The sequence below is a fragment of the Notamacropus eugenii genome, chromosome 1 (assembly GCF_028372415.1).
Source record: "Notamacropus eugenii isolate mMacEug1 chromosome 1, mMacEug1.pri_v2, whole genome shotgun sequence".
Taxonomy (NCBI): domain Eukaryota; kingdom Metazoa; phylum Chordata; class Mammalia; order Diprotodontia; family Macropodidae; genus Notamacropus; species Notamacropus eugenii.
Genome location: NC_092872.1, coordinates 617,707,411 through 617,725,573, shown reverse-complemented (window position 1 = coordinate 617,725,573; position 18,163 = coordinate 617,707,411). Strand labels below are relative to the sequence as shown.

At 39.8% G+C, this 18,163-nt stretch overlaps 1 protein-coding gene across 3 annotated transcripts; it reads right to left on the bottom strand.

Annotated features, from left to right (window-relative positions):
• Positions 1 to 1,134: 1,134 nt before the first annotated feature.
• Positions 1,135 to 14,575, bottom strand: THAP1 (THAP domain containing 1). Of its 3 annotated transcripts, XM_072635047.1 has the most exons (4): positions 11,401 to 14,575; positions 3,605 to 3,701; positions 2,436 to 2,631; positions 1,135 to 2,078 (listed from the first exon to the last, which is right to left on the bottom strand). In XM_072635047.1, exons 2-4 carry the CDS (start codon positions 3,661 to 3,663, stop codon positions 1,704 to 1,706), a joined length of 630 nt encoding a protein of 209 aa, XP_072491148.1. In that variant the 5' UTR covers positions 3,664 to 3,701; positions 11,401 to 14,575; the 3' UTR covers positions 1,135 to 1,703. The 3 variants fall into 3 exon arrangements, with proteins under 3 accessions (XP_072491148.1, XP_072491147.1, XP_072491149.1); XM_072635046.1 differs by lacking the exon at positions 3,605 to 3,701; XM_072635048.1 differs by lacking the exons at positions 3,605 to 3,701; positions 11,401 to 14,575 and adding an exon at positions 10,734 to 11,211.
• Positions 14,576 to 18,163: the final 3,588 nt, after the last annotated feature.

The window sequence follows — 18,163 nt, the reverse complement described above, 5'->3', positions numbered from 1 at the left end:
TATGTTAAACATGGAAGTCTAATGCTTAAACTTCTCCACGTGGGCGGTTGGTTTGGAACACATTTAGGTTTCAATACTGGCATATCTGGCATAAGGTAATCCTCTAGCTAGATAAAATGCAAGAGATTATTACTATAATTGACCTGTCAGAGAAGTGGGTAGCCCTGGGAAGGGATGATAAAGTTGAGGAGGGACTCTCAGATTTTTTACTTCATTGTGTCTCTTCTACACTTAGACAAGTGTAAGTCCTTCCCAAATAAAATGTAAGCTCTTTGAGGGGACTGCATTTTTGTTTTTAAATTGCCAGCACAGTGCTAGGTACATAGTAGGTACTTAATAAATACTTGCTGATTGATCTAGCTGCCCAGGAATGTATCTCCCACTCTTCTTATGGAATGGCCCCCTGTCTTGTTTCACCAGTCTTCTTTATGGGCAAATCTAAGCCAGAATCCAATTCTTAAAAGTTCTACTAAGAATCTTTGTGGTTAAACCATTAATAGAAAAGTCCATGAACTGTTAATGAGATTATTTTTAAAATCTATTTCCCATCACTTTTAGAAAATTTGATATAAAGAATTAAGCACTTATACTGAGAAAAACGTATGCTTTGTAAACCTTAAAGTGCTAGAAAAGAAAGTGAGTTGTTATTATTACTATTGTTATGATAAAGTAGGGAATTTAAAAAACTAATTTTTTTCTATCTGAAAGGAACCTAAGGGAATTTTACGTTATAGTCCATGAAGGTGGAATACTTACTGAAGTATGACATTACTTATCAGCTCTATTAATACATTATAAAATGTGCTCTGAGTTTTATACTCAGACCAAAAGGGATATGGAGAAATGAACCAAGAGTATGCCATGTATCTATCTTGTTATCATCCTTATCCATCCCTTCCTTGCCAAAAAATTTAAGTTTACTGTAAGTTTTTTTTTCCCATTGTAGAAATGTGTCATAATAGGAATAGGGTTGAGGGATGGAGAAGATAAGTAGAATCCTAAAAGAAATTCATTTTATGGTCGACAGAGCTAGAATGTATCTACTCTGTAAAGCAAAGGTTACCAACATTCAAAAATTCTTGAGTCATTACAATGAAAACATTTTAGGCAAAAGGATGCAGAGAAAGAACAGAATTAACTGTCAAATCTGAAAGCATTTTAATATTTTCCTTCCCAAAGATGAGTAAACCTTTGACACAAAAAAAACCCAGCCTGGCCAAGTGATGCAAAGAGATGAATAAACTGTCTAATTTTAAAATATGGTCAATTTATGCTGACAAGGTATGTTCCAAGATCTGACCCATACTTTCATCAGCAGTTCTTGCAATCAACAGATTACAATAATTTTTCATTTTAGACTTACATCATTTTTACCGCATGAAATTTTTTTCACTTCAGATTTTATACTATTTTTATAAATATCGAAAATAGAAAAAAACAAATACTCTATCTTAAAACAGTTTTTATAAACTTATGTCACTCTGAGGTTAGTCTGTAACTTTTAAAATTTGTCAAATTGTAAAAAAACTAAAATTACTATGGACAAAAAAAATTTACATTTTAACATTACACATCAATTTTATTGTTTTAAAGTCCTGAAGTGCCTTTACATAAGAAATTAAGAATGTTTACTTTTTCAAATGAACCTCCTGTTCATCTGATAACGCCCTGTAATCCTGCCCCATCAATGTGTGTGGATGTTTTCATGCTGGAACTTCTACTATTTCATAGTAGTCATTGGGCAGAATCACATAGCCCCTTCCAGATAATGCATCCTTTTCTTTCTGAAACTGGACGACCTCCTTGAGCTTTTCAAGCTGCCGTTCTTGTCTCCGGCACCGCTGCTGTGCAGTTTTGAGCTTCTTTCTAAGTTTTTCCACTTGCTCTTCAAGCTGCTGAATCCTTTTCCTTTGATGCACTGTATCTTCAACAGTATAGTTGTGGTCACAGAAAACTGCAAGATTATTAGGGGTGTGAAGAGGTGGCATCAATAATCCAAGGGCAGCATCAACTTGGGAAACAGGAGGCGTTAGAGGAGGAGGTGGGAGCTGTTCTTGTTGCTCCAGAAGGTCCTCATTCTAAAACAATAAGGCAAAATAATTCAGTCAATCCCAATAAAAGTGATCTCCATAACCAGCATGAATAACCAAAATGCCATTATGTGAAGCATAGTTAAAAGACTTTCAAAGAAAGTGAAGTTCTAAAAATTCTGACCTTGTTTTTATGTAAAGGGGAATATAAAGATTCTGGACAATCGTTTAAAAAGAAAAATATATTGAGACTGAGTTTTCAGATGATTAGCAGAAAACCAAAGTGTAGCATCATATTTGTTTAGGAGTACAGTAACCTTGGGGTAGGATACAAAACTAAGTATGAAACCATTTAAACCATTTAAAATTAATAAGACCTTTTTTAACTTAAAAAATCATTATCACCTTGTCTTGTGGTTCAGTAAAACAAAATATTGTGGGCACAGCATTCTCCTTCAGTAGCTTATTGTTGCACTCTCTCTTAAAGCAGTCTGGAGTAAAGTGTTCTGAACAAATACTGCTGTATTTGCTGGGTTTAAAGTTTTTTCTTCTAACGGCAGCCTCCCATTTTTTACAAAGATCAGGTCGTGTAAGAGGAAACCTACAAAAGAATAATTCAATTCTGTCATCTTGTTATGCCTGTGAAATTTTAAAAGGAATTCATAAAATTATTTTCCTTTAAATTTTGAAAGCTCCAAGATTTCGTCATTGAGGATACTTCCTGTCCACTAACAGAGATCACCAACATTTCATGCAGTTGAAAATGAGATGATCTAGTATGCATTTATGTAGGCCAGTCCTGGAACACATACATAATCCATTAATGAATGCCATAACTACCCCAGTTTATGCTCCACTGGCACAGTCTTCAAGTACTAGGAGTCAGTCACCAGTAAGCAAGAGAAAGCCAACAGGAGTAGGGTTTCAGGGAGGAAAAAAATAACTAGCTTTAATCACAAAGCCAAGAGTTATTACCTTAAAAAGTACATAGTCTAAATGCAGAATGTAACTTTGTATAGAGAATAGCTCCATTTATCTACGTTGGCTTTTAAAGGCTAGATTTTATTCTTTAATAGCATTTTAGAAGATTCACAAAGGAAAAACATCCAAAACACATTTGGCATAAGAACTGAATTAATTGCATTTGAATAAGTCATAGTTAAATTTCATTTCTGAAGGAATGTAATTGTCTTCTAGATGGTGAAAAGGTAAAAATTTGAAGTAAAGCACCTTTCAGAGAAAAAGAATTATTATTCAACAATCTCCTTTTTCTTTCTTTTTTTTTTTTTTAACAATCTCCTTTTTCTAAGGATTAAAAAAGTTCCCAACTCAGAAGCTAAACTTTCTCCAAAGAACTAAACATGTGGAATTTATATAGTGATAGAGCCTAACCAGTAAAACAACAATAACAAAAAAAAACCCCAATGAAGCAGGAAATCATCAGCAGTTTCATTTACCAAAATTGTAGTAAAAAATTAGTTTTTATAAAATTATTTTAAAATAACCCTTAGACATAATGTAAAACATTTAGTTTAATAAAAACTATAAACTCAGAAAAAGAACTGAAAACTTACATAAAAGGCAAGCATTTTAGGATATCACTGATTGTACTTAACTTCATAAGTAGATGCATAATGGCCAGCTACTACTCGCCATGCAGCAAATGATTTTCTGGTTCAGTCACATTCCACCCAGGACAATGAGCCATAGGAGCCAAAAAAAAAAAAAAAATGCAACAATATTCCCAAATTATGTTTTTTTAACACTCATTCCATATTACTCTCTAAATACTTATAGAACATATACTCGAGTGAAGAGAACTAGAAATAATTTCTATTTGGATTCCCGAGGCAGGGAAGAGACCTACAAATAAGAGTAAACGAGTTTCTTAGTAACTTTTTGGACAAGATTTACTCTAGTTAACTTTCAACATCCCTAATTAGCATCTAACCAGGACAACATTAGGACAAAACTGGGAGACATCTTATGGGAAAAAAAATTATGGCACTGAACATAAAATGACTGCCTGTGTATTACAGGTGCCTCTGACTATTCCAACGTCAGATAAAACAAATACTCTTTGGAGTAGAGAGGGATCTTAAAGGCTACCTCCTCATTTCCGACATGATGAAACTGCATCGAGGTAGTGATCTGCTGGAGATCATTACATTGTAAGGCATGACAAGAACCAATATAATGCTAAGTGACTATAAATTTTAAAATGGGGAAAAAACATCACGTGTTTTGCCTCCTAATTAATTCATTACCCACAAGAAGAGAATGAAGGCCTTTCAGAATTATTGTGACCATTTACTATGCTTCCAACAGGAGAGGAGTAGGAGAACTAGACCAAGCCAACATAACTCCTTCTCTCCTCCCTTCTTCTCTCCCTCTTCTCTCCTCCCTTCCTGGCCCAGCTGCCAGCAGGGCTCCTAAGAAGGTAGCTTTAAGTTTTCCTGTTTTTCTGAGGCCAGTCCAGTTTAGCTTCTATTTCCCCAACCAGAAAATCATTCTGAGAAAGTAGAAAGAAATTTAAACAGTCCTTTGAAGATGTATATGAATGGGTTGAAAAATATTTATTTACTCTTAGTTTATTTGCTTTGATTTTCAAATTTAAAAGTCTGGTTTTTTAAAACAGATTTTCCCACAAAAATCTAAAAGTTTATGTCTATGTGGAGGAAGATCTTGCTTTAGAAATTTATGTTGGTATTTAAAGGGTATCAGAGTTTTTTTGGACATTGATGTTATCACCGAAGCCTGAGATTAGACTTTATTCAGCTGGCAATTTGTTGACAATTTAATATTTGTCTAGATCAAAAATAAAATATGTAATGACAAATTAATTTCCTCATGGGTAAAATGAGGGGAGCTGAACTTGAGAGGCATTTTTGGTATAGTAGATAACTGCTGGACCTAGAGTTCAACCCAAAAATTAGGTTCAAAACCTGCCTCTGACACTAGCTATGTCATCATGGGTAAGTTACTGCGAATCTCAGTTTCCAGCAGTAAAATACAAAATACCTGTAGCCTCTCCTTCACAGGACTGTGTGAAGCTTAAATGAGATAATGCCCATGAGGACTTTAAAAAAATTTAATTGCTATGTAAATATATGCTATTATACAAGAAGATCTTAGATTATGAGCTGAAGTTCTTAGAGTTCATCTAGTCCAATCCTTCCATCTTAGAGAAAGGGACTGAAGGCCAGAGAGGTAAGTGATGTGCCCAGGATCACATCTCTGTGATGTATGGTATGTGATGAGGTACAGCCAAGCCAAGATTCACATCCAGGTCGTCTGCCAAATCCAACATTATTTCTATCACACCATGACCTTTAAAGTCTTTTCAATTCATCAAGTTTCATAATTTTATGATCTTTCCTAAGAAGAGAATGAAATCAATCTTGGAGATCATCTCTATTTTAATGATGAGGTCACTGAGGCCCAGAGAAATGACTGGTCCAAGACTGCATGCTAAAATATCAACATTGCCTGAATTTCTGGACTTCTATGCTTTGTTCATGGATGAGCCTCATTAGAACTTCCTTTTAGTATATTAGTAGTATGACATGTGAATTTGCACATAATTAGCATATCTCTACAACGATTGGCACTTGCCAGAATGGTAGAAATAGAGCTGAATGTGGAGTCAGAGGAAGCCCAGTCATTCTATCTACCACCTATGGGACTTCGGGTAAATCCCTTCCCCTTCTGGAGCCTCAGATGTCTTGTGTGCAAAATGAGGAGGTTGAACAGACTGAAAACTCTTGGTTAACAAGGTAACAGCTGACCTCTGTTTAATGCTTTCAATTCTCATGAGTGCTGCTGGACACCTGAACTCCTCCAACCCTTCAGAAAAGCAATATAGGTAATAAATAGCATCTCTATTTTACAGATGACAGAATAAAAAAAGGATTTGCTCACAGTCACACAGCCAGCAAGCATAAGTCTTCCTGCCTCCATCAGGCTGCCTCTCCTCAACCTGTTCTTTCAAACAGGATGCTGAAGTAACTCGGGACCCAATTCAAATCCAGCTTGGGACATGTCATGTCATGTCATGTTGGGACATGAGCCTAAATTTTAATATTTATCTCAACAGAATTAGTCAGGAAGATCTTGAGTATAAGTACTGCCTCACTTGTTGCCCTTTCAGTTTCCTCATCTGTAAAATAGAGATAATAGCCTGGTACGGTGATATATACTTGTAATTCTGGTTACCAAGGAGGTTCAGGATTTGGTGGTGAAGAGATGGAGTCCTGAACTGCGGAGATCTGAGCTCCACCAGGCTAAGATATCTGTATTGTTTGGCATTAATGTGGAGGGAAAGGGTAAAGGAGGAGATGGATGGAGGGTCCAAATTGTCTAAGAAGGAGAAATCATTTGGCTGGAAACAGAGGTCAAAGCTCCTGTGCTGATCAGTGTGGGACTTGCACTTCCAGCTTGGTTGAGAGTGAGAGACCCAGTCTTTAAAAATAAATAGATGGATAATTAAAATTGAAATAATAATAGGACCTACTTCCTAGGACTGTGATGAGGATCAAATGTGATAATATATGTAAAATGCTTTGCAAAACTTTTGGTGTCAGCTCCATATTACTCAGCTCCATACTAAACCAGTTATATGGTTTACTATAAAAATGTTTTGACTTCTGGTTTAATTACACTTAAAAATTTTAGTCAACTTTAAGAAATCACATAATCAAAAGGAAAAATCCATTTTATTAAACTATCAATAATGCTACTCAAAATATCAGTAATATTACATTGTACTCCTATCACAAAAGAAAAATCCTGAAAATGAAAAGTTTGTAAGAGTCCCCTGAAATTCTGCTAATGCTTATTTTCGTCTTTAAAGCGGTAACTATCAGTAAAAGCTTTAGCAAATCTGCTCTACTTTAATACCTGCCTCAAATTTCCAAGGAAAAACCATATTCTTTTCCCCACATGAAGCCCCAATGACTCCAATACCTCATTAAACCTTGCCTCTAAGCTTCTACAGAAGTGTTGGTACACATAAGTTTATGGTCTTAAAGTGTTTTACTGTTGTTTCACAAGTGTCAGTCATCTTTCTAAACAGATCTGAAAATCCTTGGAAGCTTATACTTCTGTCTCCTTCATAGTACTGAACACAGAGTAGGAACTCAACCAATGCATGTTGGATGGTTGATGTCATCACTTGAACTTTCTTACTAATGAAGTATCTAGTGTTTAATTGGCACATGTACTTGTACCCAGTCCATGTCAAACAGCAATTTTGCAAATTGGTGAATTTGGACAGTTAAAAGTCTATTTGGGCTGTCCTCACATGACAATGAAAACACTGGTTTTTTAGACACTAGCTAAAATACACATTTGGAAGGAAGGTATAGAGGATAGGACCCCCCTCTGAAATTCTTAAGTGTATATGGTGTTCTTTTAAAGTGAATTATAAAATGAGGAAGCTATTAGATTCTCAGATTTCTTCCAGTTTTAAATCTTCTAATTCTTTAATTTAGAATTCTCAGTTGATTTTTAATAGCAAAATGAAATACTTTTAACTTTTAAAAAATTATTTAACAATTTTATTTAAAATTTTGAGTTCCAAATTCTATCCTTCCCTCTCTGTCCCTGTCCCCTTCCCCCTCCCTGAGACAGTAAACAATCAGATATAGGCAATACATGTACAATTAATTATGGAAAACATTTCCCTATTAGTCATTTTGTACAAGAAGACTAGAGTATTAAAAAAAATGAAAGAAAGATAGTGAAAAACAGCATGCTTCATTCAGTCTATATTAAACAATATCTGTTCTTTCTCTGGTGGTGGATTGTATCCCTTAGTCTTTTGAGACTGTCTTGGATTACTGCATTGCTGAGAATAGCTAAGTCATTTACAATTCTTCCCTGAATAATATTGCTATTACTGTGTACACATCGTTCTCCTGGTTCTGTTCACTTCACTATGCATTGGTTCATTTGAATCTTTCTAAGGTTTTCTGAAATCACCCTGCTTTGCCATTTCTTATAGCACAAAAATATTCCATTGCAATCACATACTATAAGCTTGTTTAACCATTCCAGAATTGATGGCTATCCCCATTTGATTTCCAATTCTAAGCCACCACAAAAAGGGCTGCTATATTTTTATACAAATAGGTACTTTTCCCTTTTTGAGGGGATGTCTTTGAGATACAGACCTAGCAGTGATATTGCTGGATCAAAGGGTATGCACAGTTTTATAGCCCTTTGGACATAATTCCAAATTGCTCTCCAGAATGGCTGGATCAGTTCAAAACTCCACCAACAGTACATTAATGAGTGTCCCAGTTTTCCCATATCCCCTCCAATATCTAACATTTTCCTTTTATGTCATATTAGCCAATCTGACAGGTGTGAGGTAGTACCTCACAGTTGTTTTAATTTGCATTTCTCTAATCAATAATGATTTAGAACATTTTTTCATGTGACTACAGATAGCTTTTCAGTCCATTTTTTTTAAATGAAGGCTACCTAAAATGGTTTCAATCTATTTTTCAAGTTAAAATTTTATTAATGATTCTCAGAAAGTAGGCACACTTGGAAGGGACTTGAGGGGTCACTTAGTAAACTAGAATCCCTGCTAAAATGACTCCAACAAATGATTATTTAACCATTTAACCTTTTCTTGAAGGCCTCCAGCGATAAACTGAGATGATACATGTAAAGTTCAATATAAATGCTGATATTATCATTCTTAGGAACTCATTACTTCCCAAGATATCTAATGTATTTTTGGACAACTACTGTGCTAAGTGCCATGCAATTATCTCATTTGATCTTTACAGCAACCCAGGGAAGCAGGTGCTATTATTATCCCCAATTAATAGACAAGACAGAGGTTAAATAATTTGCCCAGAATCAAACAGCTAGTGTCTGAGGCCAAATTTGAACTAGGTCCTATTGGATTTCCAGGCCTGGAACTCTTCTCAACTTTGTCATCTAGAAATCTCTCTGGATTTACCCCTCCCCCTTTGCCCAACAACTGCTTCCAGTTCCGTCCAGCTGGGCCAATCAATAACAGCCCTAATTATCATTTCACAGGGTAGTCTTTTGAATTTTTTGAAGTCACCTGTGACAACACTTCTCTTCTCTAGAACTTACTGGTCAAATCAAATTTAATTTTCTGATATAGTGAGGATAAAATCTAAAAAAAAAATCTTAACCATTAGGGAAATGCCTTTCAAGGAAGCAAACTTTCCCAGGTATAAAGAGGGTAACAGTATTTCATTATCATTGGTTTCCTTTGTAATCCTCTGTATTTTATATATTTAAAAACATTCTAAAAAGGGGTCTTTAGGTTTCACCAGACTGTCATAGAGGTCTACTACACAAAAATGGTTCAGAATTAAGAAGATTTGATTTACAGGAAAGCACTCAGCATTACTGAGCAAAACACTGTCAGCCTCTGTACCTCTGGCTGCTGCTGAGTGATATTTTGTTATTTAGGGATCCCTGGTGGCTGCTCACTTTCCCTCTGTGTGGCCCCCCTCTCCCACCCCCCTCCTCTAATAACAACAGTTGAAATTTAGATAGTACTTAAGGTTTGCAAAGAAAATACATGATCTCATTTTAACCTCTCACAAAAGATTTTCTCTGCTTTAGTGGAGGGCACCACCATCCTCCCACTCAGGTCCACAAACCAAGCCATCCTCTATGCAAATCAGTCGCCAAGTCTCATCCTTTCTACCTCTACAACATCCTTCCCGTCAATCTCCTATCTATTCACAATACTACCACCCTAGTCTGGGGTCATCTCACCTACAAATTAGCCTCCTGGCCTCAAGTCTCGAACCATTCCCGCCCATTTACCTACCACGTCCCTAACTTCATGTCACCACCTTGTCAACTCATGTTTCTGCCAGGACCAAATATAAACTCCTCTGGCTTTTAAAACCTTTTACAACCTGCCCATAACCTATCTACCATTTCCAGCCTTACAAAACATCACTCCTCTTCCCACACTCTCTGATTCAAATAAACTGCTTTGTTACCGTTCCTTACACATGACAATCCCGTTTTCTTACTCAGAAGCCGTGCACTGGCAAATTCCTGGAATGCCCTTCATCTCCACCCCCTGGAATCCCTTGTTTCCTTCAACCTCGATCAGACCACAAGAAGCCTTTCTAGATCCCGGAAGCTGCAGATGTACATGCTGACTCCCCAATAGGATGGTGCCTCCTTCAGGGCAAGGGCTGTTTCATCTTGTGTATCTCCAAGACTTATCAAAGCACTAGAGTAGAGGTTTTAAAATGCCACACACATACGTATACGTGTATATATATATGTATATGAACATAAGGCGCACACACACACACAGAGAGACAGACAGCACAGACAGACATAGATACTGGGGGCAGGGGAGGTGAGAGGCACGGACAGCTAAACAAGCCCTTTTACAGAGGGGCATGCTGAGCCTCCGGCTTTACAGGGGTGTGGAGGCAGGAAGGAAACCAAGCTTTTCCACTCAAATTATAAGCCACGGGCTGAACACACGCGGGTCTTTCCAAGAAGCGCGCTGGGTCGCCGAGGTCACACACAGCTAACGATAAACATCTGTCACTGTATCCCCAGCGCTTTGCACGCAGTAGGCGCTCCATAAATGCTTGCCTCACCAACCACCCGCTGAGTCTAATAACAATAGTGAAATTACAACTGCTTTAGGTTCGCAAGGCCCTTGGCAAACCTCACATCGGATGCTCACGACACCCCCAATTCACAGATCAGGGGACCGAGGCAGACCGCGGCTCCCGGTGACTTGCCCACGGTCACACAGCTAGGAAGGGTCCTGCAGACTCCAGGCCCGGCGCTCTCCCAGCCTCATCTCTGCCGTCGCTTTCCGGTCCAGGGTCCAGCCTGGGCTCGTTCGGAATAGGCGGGGGGCCCCGGCCATTTCCCCGACTGCGGGCTCCGAGTCGTCGGGAAGCCCGAGGAGGAGGCCTCAGAGGCGCAGAGGCCTGGGTCGAGGCCCAAGGGGGCTCGTGGCCCCTAGGCCGACCTTCTCCGTGTCCTCGGAAGCTGCCACACGGGATCACGTCGGAGCTGTGGCCTCGAACGCGGGAGGCGGTCACCAAGGGCCGGAGGGTGCCGCCGCGGGCCGGAAGGGACACTGGCTGGGAACCCTTCTTCAAGGTTCGCGCGTCGCGCCTCCGGGAACCACGCCGGCCCCGCCCCGCCCCCTCGGTGGGCCCGCCCCCTCATAAGCGCACGCGCTCGTCCTGCTGCTGCCACCGCCGCCGCCGCGCTCCCGCCAGGACACGCGCCCGGCTCCGCCCCCTTGCCTGACCCTCCGCGCGCCCCCTCGCCCCCGGTGAGGCTAAGGTTCATCCCGTTCCCGTGCCGCTCTCCGGAAACTCACTTGTGAAAGGAAACGGGTTTATCCTTGTCGTAGCGGTTCCTGCAGCCATAGGCGGAGCAGGACTGCACCATCCTTCCGGCTTGGGGCCGTAGGGGCGGGCAGGAGCAGCTGCTGCCGCCGCCACCGCGCACCTGACTTAGACACTTCGCTGCCCTCTTTAGAGCCAGCCGACCGAAGCGGAGAAAGTTCGGCTCACTCCAGGACGCTTTTAATACGCCTGTATTGTTGTTTGCATTAGCAGGATCGCAGCCATCGCCCGTCTGCTCCCATCTCCAAGATGGCGGAGGCAGCTTCAACCTCACCTCTCGCGAGGAGCTGCGGGCGTCGGCTCTGATTGGCTTGTCGACCCGAGGTAACGTTCAGTTGGATGCGGGCAACAGGCGGAGTCCCGACACCTTCGCGCAGAGCTGATTCGACCGGCCCTTCCCTCCCCCTGGGAGGCCATGGGGGAATGGGGCGGAGCCTACGGAGTTGGCGGAATGGGGCGGAGCCTGCGAAGTTCGCGGCGGCGAAGCCCGAGTTTATTTCTGGAAGGCCGGGTTGAGGCTTGGCTTGAGGGGAGGGGCCCGTCGTGGGAGCGGGCGGGGGATTGAAAGTCACGAGGGGCGGAGCGAGGCGGGCGCAGGGGGCGGAGAAATCACAAGCCCCGCCTACAAGCCCTGTTTTCTTGGGAGAGGCAGCGCTTGGAGTCCTTGAAATCGATAGAGGTGTAGCAAGCGCTCGGCCCTCACCTTATGAAGGATAGGGAATGCCTTGATCGGCCTTTGGGCAAGGTTTTCCTAGAAGAATTCTGTAAAGACAGGGCTGGAAGGTGCTTAGAGGTCTCGCCCCGAGTCCTGCCTCTCGAGGAGGGGCGGGCCGAAACTGCTGCTCACAATATCGCGGATCGATTCATCGGCGATAGCTCCGCTTCTGGGGGGCGGGGAAGAGGGAGGCGACTAATAATTTGAACCAAGCTCTGTAGGTGCCTTTTTTAGAACAGTGGTTCCTAATTATTTTTTATGTCATGGGCCCTTTTAGTACTCTGGTGAAATAATAATAATTAAGAATTTGCAAAGTACTTGGCCAACATCTAACTTCATCCTCACAGCAACCCCGAGGGGTCGGTGGGTGCTATTAAATCTAACTAGATTTAAAACAGAAACCAAGCAGGTGTATGTCCCACACAGACACCCCTCCAGCTCTTCATCATCTCCAGGATTAGATACAAAATCCTCAACTTGGAATTGAAAGCTCTTTATGACATTCCTCTCCCTGGCCCCTACCCCATTTTTTCAGTCTTCTTACTTGACCTCCTCCTTGTTGCTTTTTTTTAAAAATAGAATGTTGGATTTTTTTCTCTGTTGCACGTAAAAACGTTAGCATTCTTTTTTATAATTTTTGAGTTCCAAATTCCATCCCTCCCTTCCTCACCCCCCCCTTCCTTCAGAAGGCAAGCAGTGTATGTATGTATAGATTAAACGTGTTCAGTCACGCAGAGTATTTTCATATTGCTGCTGTCCGTTGGAGAAGATAACTGCATATTTTCGTTGGCTGTCCTCCGTGCCTGGAATGCTCTCTCTCCTGGCTTCCTCCAAGTCCCACCAAAGATCCTTCTGTAGGAAGCTTTCTCCCATCCTCTTTAATTCTAGTGCCCTCCTCTCTATTATTTACAATTTATTCTGTATGTAACTTGTTTGAACATAGGTTGTTTTAATATTTCACAGTCTTTTACTTTTCTTTGTATTCTCAATAAATTACTAAAGTCTTAGGTAATTAGTAATTCGATAATTCACAAAGAGTAGGTTTTAATAAATGTTTATGAACTCTTTGTGTTCCCCATTTTGCAAATAAGGGAACTGAGGCAGACATTAAGTGACTTGTTCAGGGTCACACAGCTGGTGTCCAAGGTCTGACTTGAACTCACATCTTCCTGGCTCCACATCCAGTTTTCACTGTGCTACCTAGTTGCCTAACTGGACTTCTCAAAAAAGTGTTTTTAAATTAATAAAATGCATAGTATTACCAAAAAAACCAATTATTTTGAAATACTTATCCAAACATGTTTTTAAAAAGTTTATACACCTCCTTAAAAACTCTTACTTGAAATTTGCTAATCCTCAGACTTTACAGAGGGCATATGACTTTATCCCACTTCTTAATGATGTACTGCCTCATATATATTTCAAAATATTTATTAAACACTTTTTGTGTGCAGGGCTTCGTACCAGTCACAGGAGGAAAAGCTGAGATTACAATTTAAGGAGCAGCTAGGTGGCTCAGTGGATAGAGCACTGGCCTTGGTGTCAGGAGGACCTGAGTTCAAATCCAGAGCCTCAGACACTTACCAGCAGTGTGACCCTGGGCAAGTCACTTGACCCCAATTGCTTGCCTCCCTTCCCCCCCCCCCAAAAAGAGAATGCTAATATTAGAGAACATTAGCCTTAGAGAATGTTAACATTTCTCTTGGAAATTTTACTCTAAAGCCTCATCATTCATTATGTGGAAGTAACCCTAGGGTTTTTAATAGCATACCAATGGAGCACAGTTTTTGGCTGGGCCTGCTAAATTGGAAAGATTTAGAATAAACTCCAATACCTAGCATGTGATTGGAAGGGGATTGGTGCTATTGCAGCCCAAGACAGTGCTAAGTTTTGGAAGGGCTGTTATATGCATTGGTAGACTGAAGTACCCAGAGGGAGGAAATGATGGCCCTTCTGAAGTATTAAAAAATTAACATAAGGGAAAGGAAGTAATATTTAGGAAGGGGAGATAAACCATTTCTCTGAATGTAGAGTAAATGGAAGGATCTTTCAAAAGTGGTTCTAAGCAGCATTCTAACCCTTAACCAAACGAATTCACCAAGTATCTATGAAGCTTCTTCTCTGTGAAAGGTACTGGGCTAATTTTTGGAGAGTCAAAAATGACTTTCCCTTAAAAGACTTACCTGTTATACTGATGGATGTGTCAGCGTTCACAGAGAAGTCAGTCACAAAGGTAATTTGAGGAGAACATTAACAAATACAATTATGGAAGTGCAAGGCTTCACTCAAGGGGCACATTTAGTTAAGCCTTGGAAGAAGGGATTCTTAGATGTGGAGATATGATGGGAGTGAACTCAGGCATGGGTTTATGTCTTTGAATGCCCAGATTGGAGGAGAGGTTCCAGGAACTGCAGCCCTGTTTAATACGAATGTGGAGCTCAGGAAAGGAGTAACAAAATAAGGCTGGAAAGATAAGGCGGAAGAGTTTATATTTTATCTTAGAGGCAGGAGGGATTCTGGCAGCTGTGTCAATAGTCACTAAACATTTATTAAGGCCAACAATGTGCTCGACACTGCTTAGCAATGGGAATTCAAAGAAAGGCATGGAACAGTTTGCTTCCCTCAAGAAACTCAGTCTAATGGGGGAGGGGGGGGTGGGGAATGGGAAATGATCTCAGGAGATGTGAGTTGCAGAGTGGAATTCATTTTGCAGAATGATGAGTTTCTGGAGGTCAGGAAGTACTGGAGAGCACCGTTGGGAAACAATGAGGTGAATTCCCTGGATGCCCTTCTTCAAAGATGAAGGAGCTCTCCAGGGTCTGTCCTCCATCCTCTCCATGGGGAGGCATACCGGAGCCACAGGGTTATGGGGAAGTGTGAGTTTCAGAGTTGAATTCTTCTTGCAGAACGATGAGTTTCTGGAGATCATTCAGGACAGCAGCCAAGTGGGAAATGAAGGAGAGATGGCAGATAGGAATGGCTGGAAATAGGGAGTTACAAAGGGCTGAATTAGGGTGGTGACTGTGTGGAAAGAGGGGCATAGATTTTATGGAGGGTTAAAGGAGAAGACGTGGCAAACCAATGAATATGAATGACAAAACCTAAGATTAGGACATAGTTATCACCCACCTGTACTATTATAATACATAGGGACCCTTAACTTGGGGTCTATGAATTTATTTTTAAATATCATTGGATTTCCTTTGTGATCTTATATGGTTTACGTATTTAAAAACATTATTCTGCTAAGGGGTCCATAGACTTCACCAGATTGCCAAAAGGGGTTCATGATACCAAAAAGATTAAAAACCTCTGACCTATACCCTAGTGTCTTCCCATTTCAAATACAATGACTTACACTCACTTCTGAGTATTCTATGCTGGGGGAAGGTGATTTGTCTGGCAGCCTGGTGTGATAATTTGGTTACTGGCCTTGAAGCTGAAAGATCTGGATCTGAGTTCTGCCACTGCCACTTTTCTGTCCCAGTGATTCTGAGCAAGTTATGCTCCTTACATCTCTGTTGTATCCTCTGTAAAATGGGGGTGGGGCTAGTAATTCACAACAAGATTGTTATAAAGAAAGTGCTTTGTTAAATAAAGCACTCTAAAAATGTGAGCTATCATCATCATTGGCCTCTTGCTTAAAACCTGACTTGCCTCTTTCTGTTAATGGTCTCCATTTCTTGGTGTTTTAGGCTGTAAACCACAGTATTATTTTTTACTTCTCCCTTCCCTCTAACCCCCACATTCTCATTTTTCTCTTCTGTAAAATTAGATAAAAATAGCTTCTATCTCACAGAATTTTGAAGATAAATGAAATAATGTTATGTAAACAACTTTAAAAACCTTGAAATGCTATGTAGCTGATTTAGAATTTATGCTACCTGCTGTTTGTCCTTGTTCTCCAAGAGGACCATGACATCAAGGAGGAGACGCCATGATGTGCAAGTGAAATGGATTTAAGTGAGGGAGGGCTGTGCAAAGTCACCAGCCTCAATTCCTCCTCCAGAGGCATCAGGGTCCAGTGGCCAGATATGGATCAGCACAACTGGAGATGGCCCAGGATGCAGTGGGGGTCTTTGGCCTTTTCAAGCTAAGTTTAATAGGTCTCAATTTGACTTGAGCATCGTGCATTCAGTGATTAAAACTTAATAAAAAATGAGGCAAAGAATGGCCTCTTTAAAAAAAAAAAAAAAAAGGATCTGAGACGGGAAGACCCTCAAGGTTTTTCACCAAAACAGAAACGATTGTTATTTTCATTCATTTTGAGCCAATCAGGGCCCAAACTGAGACCAAGTAAGGTTTGGTCTAGGACTACAGTGATTTGGAGTTAAGGATGCTCTTTTATTAAGAGAAAAAAAAACAAAGCTTCAGAGAGTAAAACTTACATTCCCTTTGGGCAGAGCACTGGCAGGTAAGTGTATGATACCCTATGTGGAGGGAGAATAAAGAAAAGGAAGGAAGGAAAGGAGAGGAAGAGGAAAGCAAATAACCTGTGTTGCCCACCTGTCAGGGAGGTAATACCATGACATGCAAGTGAGTTTTTATGATATATGATAAGGATTTATGAAGGGGGTAGGGAATGGTAATACTAGTTTTACAGGCCTTACAAAATAGTTTCTTAAAAAGAACTAGTTGAGGGTAAGGGAGGGGGAGAATTTAGGACTCAAAATCTTATAAAAGTGAATGTTTTAAACTAAAAACAAATAAAAAGAACTAGTTGACATGGCATATTCCCAAATCAGATCAGAAGCATTAGCTCTTTCTGACATTTTTAAGAGTTCTATTTTTATAGAAAGTGCAACATTGGGTGGAAATGCTAATTTGGTTTATTAACTATAATGATATAAAACTGAGCTGTTCTTATTGATCAGAGCCAGCTAATTAATCAGTCATATAGAAAATTAGTGCTTGGACAAAGAATTCTTATTTTAGTATGGATATAAAAGGGCATTTTTAAATACTTGTTTTTAAAAGTAAAAATAATTTAAGATATCAGATGTCATGTTGCTTTCAAGTAATTACTGGTTCTCTTTTTTTCAATTTCATTTTTAAAAGATTCAATCTTATCTGTAGAACAGTTTGTAAGCTAAAACATCATCACTAGAGTGGGAGGGTGGTGCTTATTAATTAATATTGAGTATTCCCCAGAGAGACATATTATTCTGTCCTGGCTCTGCCTTTGTGGTAGACCAAGGTATAAGGATGGTGTTAGTCGAAGAATATATGCTTTGTTGACCTGTTTGGGAAAAAGGCTCAATTCTGATCACAAAAAAGGAACCAAAGGCAAGAAATGTAATAATTAGACTTTTCTTGAAAAGGCAATCTGATTATGACTAAATATCATAAAGGACTTAAAGTACCTACTTACGTAGTATTCTAGGGAGCAAAAAGATACATGCAAATAAGAACAGCGAACATTCAGAGCAGATAGTTTTCAGAAAATTCTGAGAAAATTTAAAAGTTAAACATGAATAAACAGAGTCAAAAGGGAAATTCATTTTCCTAGACAAGGAAGAAAAAGCACAAGTTAAATGGGCAAAGGCAAAAAGTCCTGTGTAAGAAAATCATGGTGTTATATGCTAATTGTCCAGTCTGCTAGTTTTATTAGTTGTGACAAATATGACAAATACAAATAAGAAATGAAAAAGCACTTAAGCTTTCACACATTTGAGTTTGGAGCCATGGCTAAGCATGAAAGTTGGCTTATTTTTCTTCAAAACTTACACATGACTTAGAGTCAGGAGGCCTGTAGTTTTCAAAGGGGGAGCAAATAAAATATAAAAGCCTATGAATGTAGAACCAATTAGTAAGAGATACCACACTCATTTTTCAATTTTTTTTGGCACATGGCAAAAATTAATATAGTAAATTATAGGTACAATGGGATGCTTAATACACATTAGTAATAAATGAAGCAGGAACAACAGTTACATCGAATACCATTTCATGGTACCATTCCACGCCTGTCTTAAAAATTTCTGAGCACATCCATTACAGAAGTAATAGCAGAACAAACA